This window comes from Chiloscyllium plagiosum, unplaced genomic scaffold (genome assembly GCF_037043375.1).
Source record: "Chiloscyllium plagiosum isolate Xiang-an unplaced genomic scaffold, Cpla_swu_hap1 HiC_scaffold_11, whole genome shotgun sequence".
Classification (NCBI taxonomy): Eukaryota; Metazoa; Chordata; class Chondrichthyes; order Orectolobiformes; family Hemiscylliidae; genus Chiloscyllium; species Chiloscyllium plagiosum.
Window position 1 is genome coordinate 24106644 of NW_028270149.1, and position 17203 is coordinate 24123846.

At 41.6% G+C, this 17203-nt stretch overlaps 1 protein-coding gene across 4 annotated transcripts in view; it reads right to left on the minus strand.

The window, feature by feature from the left end:
- The window catches only part of atg4a (autophagy related 4A, cysteine peptidase), a 58518-nt gene that overhangs the window by 38900 nt on the left and 2415 nt on the right, over nt 1–17203 (minus strand). For 3 of the 4 annotated variants that reach the window (XM_087991903.1, XM_087991904.1, XM_043705019.2), the window contains exons 2-3: nt 16377–16487; nt 5030–5101 (exon numbers count right to left, since the gene is read on the minus strand). In XM_087991903.1, the coding sequence (XP_087848029.1) occupies nt 5030–5101; nt 16377–16487 (183 nt within the window). The remainder of the gene's footprint in view (nt 1–5029; nt 5102–16376; nt 16488–17203) is intronic. The other variant, XM_087991905.1, reaches the window with a different exon arrangement.

Here is a 17203-nt window from a genome sequence, read left to right on the forward strand (position 1 = left end):
ATGGATGAGTTGGACCGAAGGGTCTGTTTCCACGCTGTACATCTCTATGACACTCTAAGGAAAATATTCCATGTTTGGGAAGATTACTCTGTTGATCTTAATGGAGGGATGAACTGAAATTTAACCTGAGATGGATTGATAAAGGATTTGAGTCTTCTTGAGGGCGAGACTGAGGCTGAGATGAATTCCTCGAAATGGCTCCTGAAGGTATTAGGTGTAGACTCTCTTCAGAGAGAGTAGAGATGACATTGTCATCTGCAGACTAAAGCTCCACAAGCAAGATTGGTGTCAGTTTCTTCTTGTATTTCAACCGGCTGAGTTTAGAAAATTTTCCATCCAGCCTGTAAACAATGTGCACACTATATGAAGCTTGTTCTTGACAAAAGTAAGGTGGAGAAAAGGGTAAGGGTGATGACACATCTTTGCTTGACCCCTGACGTGACCTCATAGGATTGTGATAGTACCATCAGTAAGGACTGTTGCTGACATAGTATCATGAAGGATGTCGCCAAGAGAGAGAATGTTGATGAATTTCACTAGACAGCCAACATTTGACTGGGTCTTCCTGACTGACTGAGTCAAAAGCCTTGATCAGATCAATGAAGGACATGTAGAGTGGTTGGTGTTATTCCTGGCATTTCTTGTGGAATTGCTGGGCAGTATAAAACATGTCCATAGTTCCACATTTTGCTTAGAAACCAAATGGGCTTTCTGGAAAAAGTGCCTCAGAGACTGGGAGAAGGCAACGAGAGAGGATTGGGTGATGATCTTCCCGGAGATGGAGAGTAGGGAAGATTGCTTGGTACTTCCCACAATTCACTTTGCCTTCTTTCTTGAAGATGGTGGCAATGGCTGCATCCAGGGTTGGCAGGGATTCCTTCTTTGTCACATTTTTTTCAGGTACAGTTGAAGATGATGACAAGTTATGCTCCCCCAAGTCTGAAATCTCCACTGAAATCATGTCTACTCATACAGCTTTTCCATTCTTCATGTGTCTAATCGTGGCTCTAACTTTGAGCACACTGAGTATAGCCCAAGATTATCTTTGATGTGGAGTTGGAGGATTTCCACAAACACAACCTTGTCAACGATTGTATCATGGTTTAAGAGTTCTTTGAAGTGCTCTCTTATTGGAGGCCTTTTATTTCTGTTTCTCAAAAGGGTTCCATCCTTACACTGCAATAGTTTGAGACTTAAGGGTGTTGGTTCTCTCCATTGTCTTGGTAACACTGAAGAAAACCTGGGTCTCATACTTATCAGCAAGGAGTTCCAGCTCCTTAGCTTCCCAGACCACTACTGGTTCTTTATTTCCCTTGTTCTTCTTTGTAACTCTGCCTTTGCTGTTTGATGAATTGTCCTCTTTGCCTTAATGGTGTTGTTTTGCCAGACATGAGAGCTTTCCTGTTCTTGTTGATGAGGTCTTGGATGATGTGATCATTCTTACTGAACCAGTCTTGATGTTTCCTGGTCTTGTAGGTGATGGCTTTTTCACAGTAAAAGATGATAACTGTCGTTAGCTCTAAATTTTCTCCATTCCAATAAAATGAACAATAAAAATTTTGATGAAAACATTGTTGGAATTTTATTAGTCTGCTTGGCTCTTGAAGCTGATCAATGTTGGTTTCTTTCTGAACTGTTTCTTTGTCTTCAGCTAATTGTGGTGGTATTTGATGAACATCAAGGAGCTGATGAGCTGGCATTCTGTACAGCAGTCATCTATACTGGTCATCACTTGAGGCCAGATTGAAGTCCTCATTACCAATGCGGTGATCAATCACATTCCAGAGCTTTGTTCGTGAATTTCTCCAAGTCGTCTTGAAATTGTCTCTTTGATGGAACAATGTGTTGGTGAGGACCAGCTAGTGTTCCGCACATTTGGTGATCAGGAGAGTCTCATTGGAATGGCAATTTCTAACTCCAGCAGTGAAGCCCCCACAATGGTCATTTTACTTTTCTTAGGGGTTTTGGTGAGTATGATGTTCAGGGTTGAGTAAAAGCCTTCTTTGGTAGAGGGATTGGAGCATAGGCACTCATAACTATTGCCTGCTGGTTAATAGCAAGTTGTAGATGAGAGTCATGAGGTGCTTGATGTCAATAGGGAGCTCCAAGAGTCAGTTGATGAGTTCATTCTTGATTGCAAATCCATTTCCTTGCATCCAGGTTTGATCCTCGGGTTTTCCTCTCCAGAAGAAAGTGCAACCATCACCTTCTTTCTTCAGCTGCCCTTCATATCTCCTCAGGGCAGCAATAGCGATGTTCAAATGCCTGAGTTCACAGGCAACAAGTGCAGTTCTTCCTTCAAGACAATTGTCTTGTTAGATATCCATAAGGGTGCATATAATCCATGTTCCATGATGGAGTTTGATTTATTTTCAGATCCCAGGTAGATGAGCTCACTGGATGCAGTTTTCCAGACGATTGGTGACAAAAAGACTATTTTTAGGGCATTTTTTTTCTAGTTCCTTCCGTGTGGAGATTAGCAGAGTGAATCCTGAAAAGGGCTGGTCAGTTGTGAAGAAAACTGCTGAACTGTTCCTATTTCAAGAGTGAAATGACTGAGTCAATCTCCACCATCCACCTGCTGTTCTGAAGCTAAGGACATCCAGACTGCACAATCCTGTTCCCTTCACTTCTCAGCGCTAACCACTGGGCTTATGTTGTACTCTTTTTTTGGTTGGAGCGGGGAGTTCCTGGTGCGGCTTGCATTCCTCTAGGCAGGCAGCTTGTATGGCACATCTTTTTATGTGGGAATGCTGTTGCAAATCAGCACACACTATCTTTTACAGAAGGCTGATATAATTACAGTGGCAAGGGAACTTCGATGACTGTGGATCTCCCTATTGCTGCAGCTTTTGTCCGCTGACACAGCAGTTGACATCACATGAATATCCTCTGCCTGGATCGTCATTGAAAACTTGTTATGGATTGCACTTTTCTGGTTCCTCCCCTCCAACCGTTCTGTCATGGGTGGCCCTGCCAGGAGTTTCAAACTCCTGACATTGCTCTCAGGATCAATGGAACACTCAAACCTCTCCACCACAGCAAGATGGCAATCCAAGAAAAGGAAACAGATCTAAAACACTGGCATATAACACTACTAACTGAAATTCGAACTCCCTTACAAGTTTTCTCTGTCTCTCATAAAAACAGACAAATAAGTCGGGAAAACAGATTACCAGTGAAGGTAGAATAAAATGAAAAGTCAAGTCAGTGGTCTTTGCTTTGTAGTTCCAATGTTGAGATGATCCTACTTTGGCTAATCATGCTCTTGGTGTTGAGTAGCTTTTCTCTGGAAGCTTCCTCTGGCTTGTAAGAAGTAGAGAGCAATTGATTTACAGGTAAAATGTCTCTTGATTTATTGATTCAAAAGTCATAGCTCACAGCAACTACTGCAGGAAAGGTAACTCATTTTCTTCAAATTTAAAATGATTTTTTTTCCCTGCAGAGAACAGGCAGCTTCTGCTGGGGGGAGCAACAATACACCCTTCTGTGCCTTTTTCTCTCTGTAACTTGTTTCCAGTTCCAACCTGTTCACTCAGCTTTCCTTGTAAACAACTCTTTCGCTCCTGATAACTTGCATAATTGCAGGGAACCCACAGTCACAAGACAGGATTTTTAATAAATATCAAACTCCTTGCTTTGAAATTTTGCAACCATCCTGGTAAACCTGTGTCTTAAAAACAATTCTCCCTCATTGTATTTCTCAATTTTTAAAGATACATACATAACAAAGACATGGTTCTGATAGTGGTCTTAACAGTCAGCTTAGTTGGTCTAACAAACTATTTGAAATCATGCGAGTAGGTACCCATCAACACCACTACCCCAATCCACTCTCTATGAGAATTGCCTGAAAGCAGGACCATGGCATTAGGTTAACACACCATCCTCTGGTTTGCCTCTCATCCTGTGTCTGCATTCAAATAAGTGCTGATTATTGAGCATTTACTACAAATGGAAGATGCCCAAAGACACTAGATATCTTGAACATATCATTCCTAACAGCAGCATCCTTTTCTTAGGTGGGGAAAGTACTTGGGTTGGAAATGCTATAGATAGGAAGGTGGAAAACTGGGAAAAGAAAATTATACAATTTTAAGCCTCCCCATGTTGGGAACATTTTCTGGAGAGTTTTGACACCCAAGTGCCCAAAGAAAATATTAGGAAGTTGGATCCGATGCACACAGTTGTAAAATGTCAGGTTCAAGTCTCTCTCTCGATCCTGAACACACAAACTCACCCCAATTTTCATCCCCAATACTTCATTCTTTGAAGACAATTATGCATCCAGTCATGGCCTTCAGTACCTTGTCTGAAACGTTGATTCTCCTATTCCTCCAATACTGCCTGACCTGCTATGCTTTTCCAGTACCACACTCTCAACATTGTCCTGCGTGAGCCTATTGAATGAGTACTGTGAGGTTATTCAATTGTGGGGACTGCCATAATTCAGTGCCATTCTATTTTAGCATGCCATTTAACCAAATGCATTTATAAAATTTATCCCTTCTCTAGACAATGATCAATAACAGTCACGTTAGCCAACTCGTTACATTTCCTGGTCCAGAGATACCCAAGCCACCACCATCTTTGCTGAGACAAGTTGACTCGGTGTGGCATTAAAAACTGATAGCTCCTGGTGATAAAGCCAAGCAAGGTGACTGCAATCTAGATGAGGCAAAAACAAGCCGTGATATTAGGAGGAGGACTATGTGACGTTTTGCTGGTGCTTCAGGAAGAATCTCTCGGACAGAGTACAAGACACAATATAAATTGGTTGATTGTGAGAAGATTATCTGTAATGGGCTTCACTTCCTACCATAGTATGGTTGGACTAAAGGATTTGCCCAGAAGGTAAATGTTAAAAGATGCTTTATAAATGCTGGTAGCTATCTAGTCTTCAGAAAGGAGCACTCCAAAAGTAGCATCAGTAGTAGGGAAAAGGGGATGACAGTCAGCCTCTCCACCTGAGCCTTTGATTGTTACATCACACTACCAATGGACAGTGAACCCCAGCCAAAATACTCACCTATTGGGGAAAACTTCTTCCTGTAAGTAAACCAAAGTCTTGATCTCACATCTGACAGGAGTTCAGATCTTTCTGTTGAAAGAAAAAGAAACATTAGATACTAGATAACAATAATAAAGCAACACTGTTTTTCAAGTGATGGAGTAGGGGGTAGCAGATTTAAAACAGATTTGAAGAGGAATTGCACCTCTTAAAGGGTTGTGAATCTATGGAACTCACTATCCCAGAATGCCACGGATGTTAGGACACTGAATAAGTTTACGGAAGAGATAGACAGATTTTTAATTAGTAATAGGTTAAAGGGTTACGGAAAATGGGCAGGAAAGTGGAGTTGAGGCTGACATGAGATCAGCCATGATTGTATTAAATGGCAAGCAGGCAAGAGGGACTGAATTACCCACTCCTGCTCTTAATTCTTTGTATATTAAATCTAATAGCTTTACAGAATTACTATTAAAATAACTGCAAGGCCAAGTGAATTCACAAATCGATGCATTAAGGACTCAGAGAAAAACATGACCACTGAGGTAAATCTCACACCTTTAGTGTGGAAGTACCACTACGTCCAGAGATGTACAGGAAAGTTGTGCCATTGACCCCAGGTTTTGCTGGATATTATTTTTATTATTCTTGCAGTTATCTCATCTGTCATTCTGTGATTTAGTGCTGAGAATACTTAAAACTGTTGAGGGAATTTCTGAAATTAGAGGGTTAGAACTACAGATTACATAATGAAGAACAATAAAGCATTGGTTGCAATTTTTAAAAAATTGTTCTCAGAAGATGGACATCACAGACTAGGTTGGCATTATCCCTGAGATACAAACAGGTATTTATTCATTGTGAAGCAGCTTCAAATTTCCAGATTAAAAAAAAGGAATTTCCACCTGTCTTGACGGGATTTGAACTTTCAATCTTTAAATTATTACTCAGATCTCCAAATTACCATCCAGAAGTATTACTACATCATCTTTTCTAAATTCTAATCACTGCTTAAACAACCTGAAAAAAAACTTCATTTTATTAAAATTTCACTACAACAGAATAGCTGAATAGGGAAACAAAGAAGTATTGCTTTGTTTAATCCATTCCACAGATTAAAAAAAACAACTTTCTAAAAGACTTGGCCTTCTATGGTTCACTAATTTGTATTACCTATGTAATGACAGGTTGAGAAGTTATTTTCTTGATCCTGATACAATTACCTAGACCACAGAACTCAACAAGACATTTGACCCAACCAAGTATTTGATGGTAGACATTCACCACAAGTTTCTCTCTATTCTAATTATCTCCTGCCATTTTTCCCTCGCTAACCCATACCGCCACTTCTAGTTCCTTCTAGCCCCTTTGGTCATGTATATCAAAGCTTCCCCTTAAATGCCATCAATTTTACATACCTAATTCTTTCCATTTGACATCAACACAGAATGGTGAGATTATAAGTTTCTCCCAAAATCTTTATTCAATCTGTACTGATATGCATGCTATTCTAGCCAATTGTTAGGCAAATTAATAAATCATTCTAAAGCAGTGGAATTTTATTTTATGATGACTTGGCCGGTTATTTTAAAATTAAGCCTTTGGGGATGAACCTGAAATTACATTTTCTAAATAAAGAGAGATTTTCCTTCTTTCCTGCTTCTTTATATTCTCACTGCAACTTTCAAAATCCTTCTAACTCTGATCCACTTACTCCTCCACTTTCAGCTGAAATAGGATTTTAGTACTGAATACTTCAAATTGAATCACTATTCATTGGGATTAATCAATTCCCTGGGTCCATTTTCTAGCTTGTGGTTCTAACTCAGAGATTTGCCTCAAATCTTGAGCAATATTTCTTCCTTTGGCAAAAGCAAAAAAGGACATTCAGTTTTCTCATGGTTGTCTGACATTGCTGCCATGCAATAATTCCTCATTTGTGGATTTAACAAGTGTCATTGCTTGAAAATGTAGTGAACAGTATTTTATAAGTGTGCAGTAAAATGCCAGATTAATTATAGCATTATCATCAAATTACACCAAAGGTTATACTTAGTTTCTAGGTTTCTCAGTTTATGATTACAGTCCAATGTGCGGAAGGTAACTCAGCAACTGAAAGAGAAGCATATTTCATGTAGGAAAGTTCAGAAATATCACACCTACATTGCTAAGCCTATCTTTCCATTAAAAGTACAGAACAACTTCTGGCATTTTCTGGTTTTATTTCATCCCTCTATGTCTCTTCCTGATTTCAAACAAATATGCTTAGTTTTACAGACACTGCATTAATTTTCTTTTAGAACAAGGAGACTAAAGAACAGTACAGCACAGGAACAGGCCCTACGGCCCACTAAATCTGTGTGGTCATGTTGCCTTTCTAAACAAGAAGCCTTTTGCCTCTAAGTTATCCATATTCCTCCATTCCCTGCCTGTTCAGGAATTGGTCAAGTTGGTTCTTAAATGTTACAATTGCACCTGCTTCTCCCACCTCCCCTGGCAGTGCATTTCTGGCACTTAGTAGCCTGTGTAAAAAAAAACTTGCATTTCACATCTTCTTTAAACTTTCCCCCCCTTTACTTTAAACCCATGTCCCTTAGTCATTGACATTTCAGCCTTGGGAAAAATACTCCAGCTTTCCATTATATCCATGCCTCTCAATTTTGTAAACATATCAGGTTGCCCCTCAGCCTTTGAATGTTCAAGTGGAAACAAACAGAGTTTGTCCAATCTTGCCTCATAATTCAGACTCTCCAAACCAGGCAACTTCTTGGTAAACTTTTACTGTACCCTCTCCAAAGACTCCACACCCTTCTGGTTGTGTGGCAACCATAACTGTACACAATATTTTAAATATGACCTTACTAAAGTTCTATACAGTTGCAACATGACTTGTCAATTTTTTTACTCAATGCTCAACCAATTAAGGCAAGCATGGTATATGCCTTCTTGACCATCTTATTCACTTGCGTTGTCACTTTCAGGTAACTGTGGATCTGCATGCTTAAATCCCTTTCGGTATGAATAGTGCTAATTTAATACATACTTCTGCTATTTAGTAAATACTTCCCTCCTGCATTTGACCTTTCAAAATGCATCCCCTTGCATTTGCCTGTATTAAGTTCCATCCGCCATTTCCCTGTCCAAGTCTCCAACCTGTGTATCCTGCTGCATCCTCAGAATCCTCCTCACTACTCAAAGCTCCCCAACCTTTATGTTGTCTGTAAACTTGCTTATCAGACCACCTACATTATTTTCCAAATCATTGACATGTATTACAAACAAGACTGGAACGCCACTGGTCATAGATTGCCAGTCAGAGAAACATTCTTCCACTCTGTTTTAAATTAAAAAGCCGGCTCTGTATCCATCTTACCAGCTCACCCAGATCCCCTGTGACTTCACCATCTATATCAGCCTGCCACTTCAAAGGCCTTGCTAAAGTCCACGTAGACAACATCCAGTACTCTGCCCTCATTCGTCCTTGTCAGCTCCTCAAAAACTCAATCAACAAATAAAGGTGCATAAATCCCCAGGACTTGATCAGGTGTATCCTTGAACTCTGTGGGAAGCTAGGGAAGTGAACACTGGATCCCTTGCTGAGATATTGTATCATCAATAACGACAGGTGAGGTGCTGGAAGACTGGAGATTGCTAACTTGTTGCCACTGTTAAAAGAAAGGTGGTAAGGAAAAGCAGGAAATTATAGACTAGGAAGCCCAACATCGATGTTGAGTAAGTTGTTGGAGGGAATCCCGAGAGACAGGATTTATAAGTATTTGGAAAGGCAAAGTCTGATTAGGGTTAGTCAACATGCTTTGTGCGTAGGAGATCATGTCTCACTAACTTCAGTTTTTTTTTGTAAATATATTTATTAGCAAGAAAAAGAAATTTTTTTGATTTTACAAAAACAGTTATTGAAAATATAACAAATATCAGTACAATAAGGAAAAACACAAATTACAATACAACTACTGTCTACTAACTACTAACCTACTCTATAATACGAAACAAAACCTAACATTGTGCAAAACACCACCAATAAATAAATAAGTGACTAATAAATCAAAAAAAGACAAAAAGACACAAAAACATAAAATAGCAATGCTCGGTGCAAAGCTCCCAAACAAAAGAACGGGAGCGTTGTATTAACCTGTATTAACTCAGGAGTGCCTCCTCCAGGGCCCAGAGCTCAGCAAAACTAACTACCCTGGTTAAACAAACGTCCTAGTTAAGATAGCTGACAAATCTAGATCCAAATAACTCAAAAAGGCCTGCCATGTCTTATAAAAAAGGTCTGTTGTATGCACCATGTTTGTAAAAAAAACCCAAGGGAATGTGCTCCATAATTAATTTCCGCCATCCCAGCAAGCCCGGCAAGGTCTCAGACACCCAATTCATCAGAATATTCTTCTGTGCACAGTATGCAAGAATACTAAATAGTTTCTTCCCATGTCCGTCTAAAGATAATAAATTCACTAGACCTAGGAGGAGAGATCTCAGGTCTACTTTAACTTCAGTCCTCAATACCCTCCCTATATCTCCTGCCACAGCGCTCCAATAAACACGGAGCCTGTGCATGTCCAGAAGCAATGGGTAACAGTACCTACACTTATTTTACATTTGAGGCACATTGAAGATGTCCCTTTTTTAAACTTCGCCAGACGGTCCGGTGCCAGATAAACCCTGTGCAGAACTTTTAATTGTATAGCACATGTCCTATTACAGATTGAGATCTTTTGCACGTTCTCCATATGTCCTCCCACGTTTCAGAAGAGATCTCCACTCCTAGCTCTTGCTCCCAGACCTCATATAACAAGTTAATATCCTGCCAGGCTCTGCCACCCAGCAGGTGATAGAGGGCACTAACCGAGAGGGTGTTTGTGGAACGTAGCAACAAACTCTCTGTATTGGGCTTATAGGGCTTAGTGAGAAGCATAGTCTTCTTCTGGATGAAATCCCTAATCTGAAAAAAAAACGGAAACGATCTCGGCTGGGCAGCCCATATTTGCAGTTCAATTGCTCGAAAGACATCATAACCTTCCCCTCAAAGAAGTCTCCCAAACTGGAAACTCCTCTCGCTACCCATAGTTTGAATCCTGAGTCCATCATCCCTGGTCGGAACCTCAGCATATCAACTATGGTCGTAAGTGGTGAAGTCTTGGGTAATCAACCCTTACCCTGATGCATTGCCCTCCATGCCTTGACCATACTAATGACAATGGGGTTCCAGCAGTGGAACTATAACTATCCTCATCTTATCCATGAACAACAGGTTAATAAGGAGGCACTTTGCCTTGGAGGCCTCGCCATCCAGCCATATTGATCCTGGATGTTTACCTATCCAATCGCACACAAAGGATAGCAGGGAACTGAATTGATACCTCCTGAGGTCTGAGAAATCAACTCCTCCCCATCCTGAGGCTACTGCAATTTAGTAAGATTGATGAGGGGCCACCCATGATACCAGTCGAAGGAATTAAACCAACCCATAAGTTTCTGCAGCGTTGATCTGAGAAACATATAGGGAGCATACGCATGGGATAAAGCAAACGAGGAAGGACATTCATTTTGATGAGAGCTATTCGGCCCAACCATGAAATTGGAAGAGTCTCCCATCTCTGGAGATCTCTCCTAATATTGTCGAGCAAGTGAGTAAAGTTAATCGAAATAACCGATCAAACATGGGGGTAATAAAAATGCCTAGGTATCGGAACGCTGCCCGTGACCACTTAAAAGGGAACCTAGGGCCACCTTCAGCCTCTGGCACTTCCTTGAAGTTCCCCAAAGGCATAGCCTCCGATTTTACAAAGTTGATCTTATATCCTGAAATAGCCCCAAATGAATTGACACATTGTATCAAAAAGGGGTACGGAGGTCATCAGGTTGGTAAAAACAGAAGGATATCATCCGCATCAGTGTAATCTTGTGTACCCCCAGTCCCACTTCCAGAGCGGTTATGTGGATGTTCTGACGAATGGCCTCTGCCAGCAGCTCTACCACCAACATAAACAATAACGATGAAAGGGGGCAGCCTTGAAGACTACCCCTACCAATCTGAAAGTTCCGAGACTTAACCCCGTTGATGATGACCACGGCCAGAGGGTGATGATATAAAACCTCCACCCACCTAGCAAAGACCCCATCCAACCCAAACCGCTCTTAGACACAAAAGAGATATGGCCATTCCACCTGGTCAAATGCTTTCTCTGCATCTAAGGAAATCACCAACCCCTGAATCGATCGTTGCTGACATACTTGGACCATATTCAGAAACCTTCTAATATTATTAGAAGACCTACGGCCCCTTATAAAGCCTGTCTGGTCTCCTTCAATAATACCGGGCAACACCTTCTCCAATTTCAGCACCAGGATCTTAGACAGAATCTTGAAATCTGAATTTAATAGAGAGATGGTCCTGTATGAATCACAATCCTCAGGAACCTTTCCCTTCTTAAGAATGAGGGAAATATTAGCTTCTCTCGAAGATGGTGATAAGCATTCATGCATATAAGAGTGATTGTACATCTCCAACAATCAGCCTTGACAAAATCCCCATAAACTCCTGAAAACTCACCTCGGAGACCATCAGGGCCAGGCACATTCCCACTCTGAAGTTGCCTAGCTGCCTCCTGTATTTCCTGAACTGTCAAGGGGGCATTAAGAAGAAAGTCCAGTTCCAAGGTTACCCCAGGAAGTCCAGGTTCTTAAAAAAGGCTTCCATTTTAGCCGACCTGTCCTCGCAACTCTCAGACCGATACAATTCAGAGAAAAACTCCAAAAAACCTCATTAATCCTTTAGGCATTGTATGTAAGGACCCTGGCGTAGTCACCCTAGGCCACACGGTGGCTCAGTGGTTAGTACTGCTGCCTCTCAGCACCAGGGACCCGGGTTCAATTCCCACCTCAGGCAACTGTCTGTGTGGAGTTTGCACATTCTCCCAGTGTCTGCGTGGTTTTCCTCCGGGTGCTCCGGTTTCCTCCCACAATCCAAAGATGTGCAGGCCAGGTGAATTGGCCATGCTAAAATTGCTCATAGTGTTAGGTGCAGGGGTAAATGTAGGGAATGGGTCTGGGTGGGTTGCTCTTCGGAGGGTCGATGTGGATTTGTTGGGCCGAAGGGCCTGTTTCCACACTGTAGGGAATCTAATCTAATAAAAATATACTGCCTTGGCGGCTTTCAACCATGTCTCAAGTAGACACTGCTGTTCCCACTTCTGTCGTTTCCAGCTAGCTGAATAGGAATTAGCTAATCCCTGAACAAAGGCCTTAGTGGTCTCCCATAGCATACACAGACTACTAGCTGTGCTTGAGTTGATAAGTCAAGAATTCCTGAAATTCATTCAAAATGTATTCCACAAATTTGGAATCCTTAAGGAGAAAAGCATCCAGACACCAGTGCCGCAAACTTAGCCCCTCACTTTTGGCCTTAACCTCCAAATATACCGCCGTGTGATCAGAGATAGCTGTGTTCTCAACCCATAATCTAATCCAAAAGGGTCAAAGGAGCCAGAAAAAAGATCAATCCTCACGTGACATTTATGTGGGTTTGAAAAAAAGGTGAAGTCCCTGCCAGTAGGGTGAAGACATCTCCAAATGTCCACCAGCCCCAACTCTCACATAAGTCAGCCACCTGATTGGCCTACGAAGAAATAGTTGGGGTCCCACTAATCATCCCATCTACTGTCTGATCCAAAGGGCAATTGAAATCTCCCCCCTATAATAATGTGCCGTGTTCCAAAGGCACTCAACTGAGAAAAGGCACTAGCCAAAGATTTGCGGGAATGCTCCTGAGGACAGTAGACATTGAAAATCCATTTTCCTTCCCCTGTATCTGAGCCTGAAACATCACAAACCACTCTTGCTCATCTTTCACCTGTTCTAATAACGTGAACGGAAGATTTTTCTGGATAAGTACCGCCACTTCCCTGCTTTTAGTGGTAAAGGATGAAAAGAATACCTTCAGGTGTTCCCCATTATCAAGATGGTTTTCCTGCAATAGGGCAATATCAACCCTTGCCCTCTTAAGGCTAGAAAGCACTTATTTCCTTTTAACATGCGAATGACTTCCCTTGATGTTCCAGGTACACCATTTAACAAGACACTTAGCCATATCCCCTTTCAGAGACCCTTGAACCTCCAGGAGGGAGAACGCTGCTTACAATGCACTGAGCACAAGTAAATAAAGATTCAGAGTCGCAGAATTGTGTACATAAAAATACTGTATCATAACTACAAACAACTATTGCTACCAAAAAACTACAAAGAAGCCAACTATAAAACCTTGAACAGGAGACTCTCCATCCTTGCCACAGGGGGCACTCACCCGACCCAACCCCTCCTTCACAGCTCCTTCAAGCCCGGACTACGCCCCAGCCTTAGGCAAAAAAAACTAAACAAGGAGATGATCCTAAGTGAGCAAAGCAAGAAGACAAAGTCAGGATAAGCACTCCGCCCATCCCCAGCTCTATTCCAGTTATAAAAATATAATAGCAACAACATATTCCAAGTTTTTTTAATTATTAGGGAAAGAGAAGGGGAAAAAAGGGGGCAGAAGGGAAAACACAGAAAAAAGGAAAAGATGATGAATATTAACTGTATTCTTCAGAGCAGTTGGTCTATTTTAAAGAGTCTACAAAATTCTAAGCTTTATCAGATGAGTCAAAAGTATAAACTGAGTCCTCGTGGCTGAAACGGAGCACTGTAGGGTACTTCATGGAGTACTGGATGCCCAGGTTCCTCAGCCTCTTTTTAGCTTCATCGAATTACAGCTGCTGAGAAATCCTGGAAAAACATGATTTTTGACCCCTTGTGCAGCAGTGCCTGTGGGTCTTTCCCCAGTGATCTGGAGGCTTCTATCATTTTTTGCTCGTCCTTGTATGTATGGAAGTGCTCTAGGACCAGGTAGGGGCATTGTACCGACCCAGACCCGTGCACTGTGAACTGATAAGTTCTTTCAATCTGCAGTCGACTAGACTTTATTTGAAGGTCTAGGAACTGCTGCACAAAGAAGCTGACTGGCTGCCCACCTTGCTCACCTTCCGGGAGCTTGACAATCTGAAAATTCATCCTTCAACCTCGATTTACGAGGTCGTCATCCTGGTCTCATAAGGCCCGCACCTCCCGCTCCAGTACCTGGATCTGACTGGATGAGGACTCGATTGCCACTTCCGAGGCTTTGGTTCAACCCTCCATCTCCTCACCGCAGCCCTGGAAGCCCCGTTCATGCTTCTGCAGCATGGACACAATGGGTTGAACGTGGGCACGGATCTCCACAATCGCAGCCCCACCCTTCGCGGTAGGTCTTGCCACTGTCGGTGCCAATTCCTGAAAGTCTGTCAGGTCCCCAGGGGTTCGGGAGAGGCTGATGCTGCTGCCTCTGGTGTGCCTAGTGCTGCAGGGGAGTGTCCTCCTTGCTGCTGTTGCTCTCTCCTTTTTCTTTTGGTATCCTTCCCACTCCCAAATATTAACGAATACGTGTTCTGTAAGGTTTTAAACTAATACTTTCTCCACATAAGTTAGCCAGGGATGGCAACAAACACCAATGTCCCTTGGCTGATAGGTGGAGCCTCCAAGGTAGCAGAATCACTGCCAGCTTGCCGAGAACAACTTCAGTTTTTTTGAAGAAGTAACGAAGAGGATTGATGAGGGCAGACCAGCGGACAAGATCTATATGGACTTCAGTATGGCGTTCAATAAAGCTCCTTGTGCTAGAATTGTTAGCAAAGTTGGATCATATGGAATACAGGGAGAACTAGGCATTTGGATACAGAACCGGCGCAAAGGTAGAAGACAGAGGGTGGTGGTGGAGGATTGCTTTTCAGACTGGAGGCCTGTGACCAGTGGTATGCCACTAGGATCAGTGCTAGGTCCACTGCTTTTTGTCATTTATACAAACGATTGGGATGTGAACATATGAGATATGGTTAGTAAGTCTGTAAATGACACGAAAGTTGGAAGTGCAGCGAAGGAGGTTACTTCAGATACAACAGGACCTTGATTAGATGGGCCAGTGGGACAAGGAGTAGCAGATGGAGTTTAATTTAGATAAATGTGCTGCATTTTGGAAAGGCAAATCAGAGCAGGACTTATACACTTAATAGCAAGGTCTTGTGGAGTGTTGCTGAACAAACAGACCTTGGAGTACAGGCTCATAGTTCCTTGAAAGTGGAGTTGTAGGTAGATAGGATAGTGAAGAAGGTGATTGGTATGCTTACCTTTATTGGTCAGTGCGCTGAGTATAGGAGTAGTGAAGTCATGTTGCAGCTGTATAGATCATTGGTTAAGCCACTAGTGGAATGCTGCATGTAATTCTGGTCTCCCTGCTATAGGAAGGGTGTTGTGAAACTTGAAAGGGTTCATAATAGATTTACAAGGATGTTGTCAGGGTTAAAGGGTTTGAGCTAGAGGGAAAGGCTGCATAGACTGGGGTTATTTTCCCCGAGGCTGAGAGGTGACCTTATTGAAGTTTAAAAAATTGTGAGGGGCAGAGATAAGGTAAATAGACAAGATTTTTTCTTTAGGCTGGTGGAGTCCAAAGCTAGAGGGCATAGGTTTAAGGTGAGCGGGGAAAGATTTAAAAGGGACCTAATGGGTAACTTTTTCATGTAGAGGATGGTGCATGGATGAAATGAGCTGCCAGAGGAAGTGATGAAGGCTGGTATCATTACAACATTTAAAAGGCACCTTGATGGGTGTATGAATAGGAAGGGTTTAGAGGGATATGGAACAAATGTTGTCAAATGGGACTAGAATAATTTAGGATATCTGGTCAACATCGACAAGTTGAACCGAAGTGTCTGTTTCCATTCTGTATAGCTCTATGACTCTAGGTTTGTGAGACACAACCTCCCCTCTACAAAGCCATGCTGCCTGTAGCTGGAAATCCATGTTCTCCAAATCTGAATAAATCCCGTTACTCAGAACCTTCTCCAATAATTTCCATACCATTGACACAAGGCTCAGTGGTCTGTAATTTCCCAGATTATCCCCATTGCTCTATTTAAACAAGGGACCAACATTGGCTATTCTCCAGTCCTCTGGGACCTCGCCTGCGACTAAACAGGGTACAGGATAAAGAGGTCATTCCAAATACTTGATTTGGATGAACTATTTCCTTCACTCTTAACATCTTTCCTTTTATCCGATTTCTAAAAGTACACATTTACAGAGATCTCTCATTGAATTGCAAACTCTCAATCACAATGTATTCTGGCACCCAGGTTTATTTGTCAGTAATATTTTTGCTCTCTACATGTCTGGACCAAACAGCCAGTTTGACAAACAACTTCAGCCTGGAATAATCTTACCTAGCATAGGTAAGAACAGGGATCCAGTATACTTGCTTAATTTACTACATTAATCTCACCTGTTTTTAAGTGATACTGTTTTCCCAGAATCCAAGTAGGCTCTTCAGTGTCTGGAAAATCTTCAAGCAAATCAGAGAAGCCAGGTATTTGATTTTCACACTTGGCCAGAACTGTTGCAATATAAAAGAGATAGCATAGTAAAGACAGCATAGAAAACAACAAAAATACATTTCTGAACATTCTCGTTTAACAAATCAGGATGTTTTTAAAATGTTGGCATCGCAGGTGACAACAGCAGGCTCAAAAGGCCAAATTGTCTTAAGCTTTCAGGATCATCAATAATCTTTAGGGATGAGAACCTGGTTCTTTGCCTATCTCATGAGTGACTTAAGGTCCACACCAATGTCATTGACTTGTGACTATTCTACTAAGTTCCCAAGCAAGCTAATCAGTTATATCAAACTGATGTCATTTTCTTAAAAACTAAAGATGGGCGACATCACTACGTTCCAAGAATCAATGTTAAGATAAAAACTCTACCAGGCTGGACAGAAAGAGAAGTAGTTGTGGAAAATTAATTTTTTTGTTACTTGCATTTCCAAATGAAAAGTCTTGCTTTAGTGGCAACATATTAAACTAGTAAGGAGATTATGTGATCAAGCCACACTCTAAAGACTTCAGCACATCATTTAAGTTGACACTTTGTTGCAGTAATGAGGAAGACCTACACTGCTACTGGTGACATGCTGCCTTTTTCAACAAGCTCTCTGAGGTAAATACAAATATAATTGTATACCACTATTTGAAGAATTACAACAGTCTTGTAATTGGAGCAGCAGAACTGGCTCATAAGTTCAAATGGCTTAATCTTGTTCCTACGTTCCTA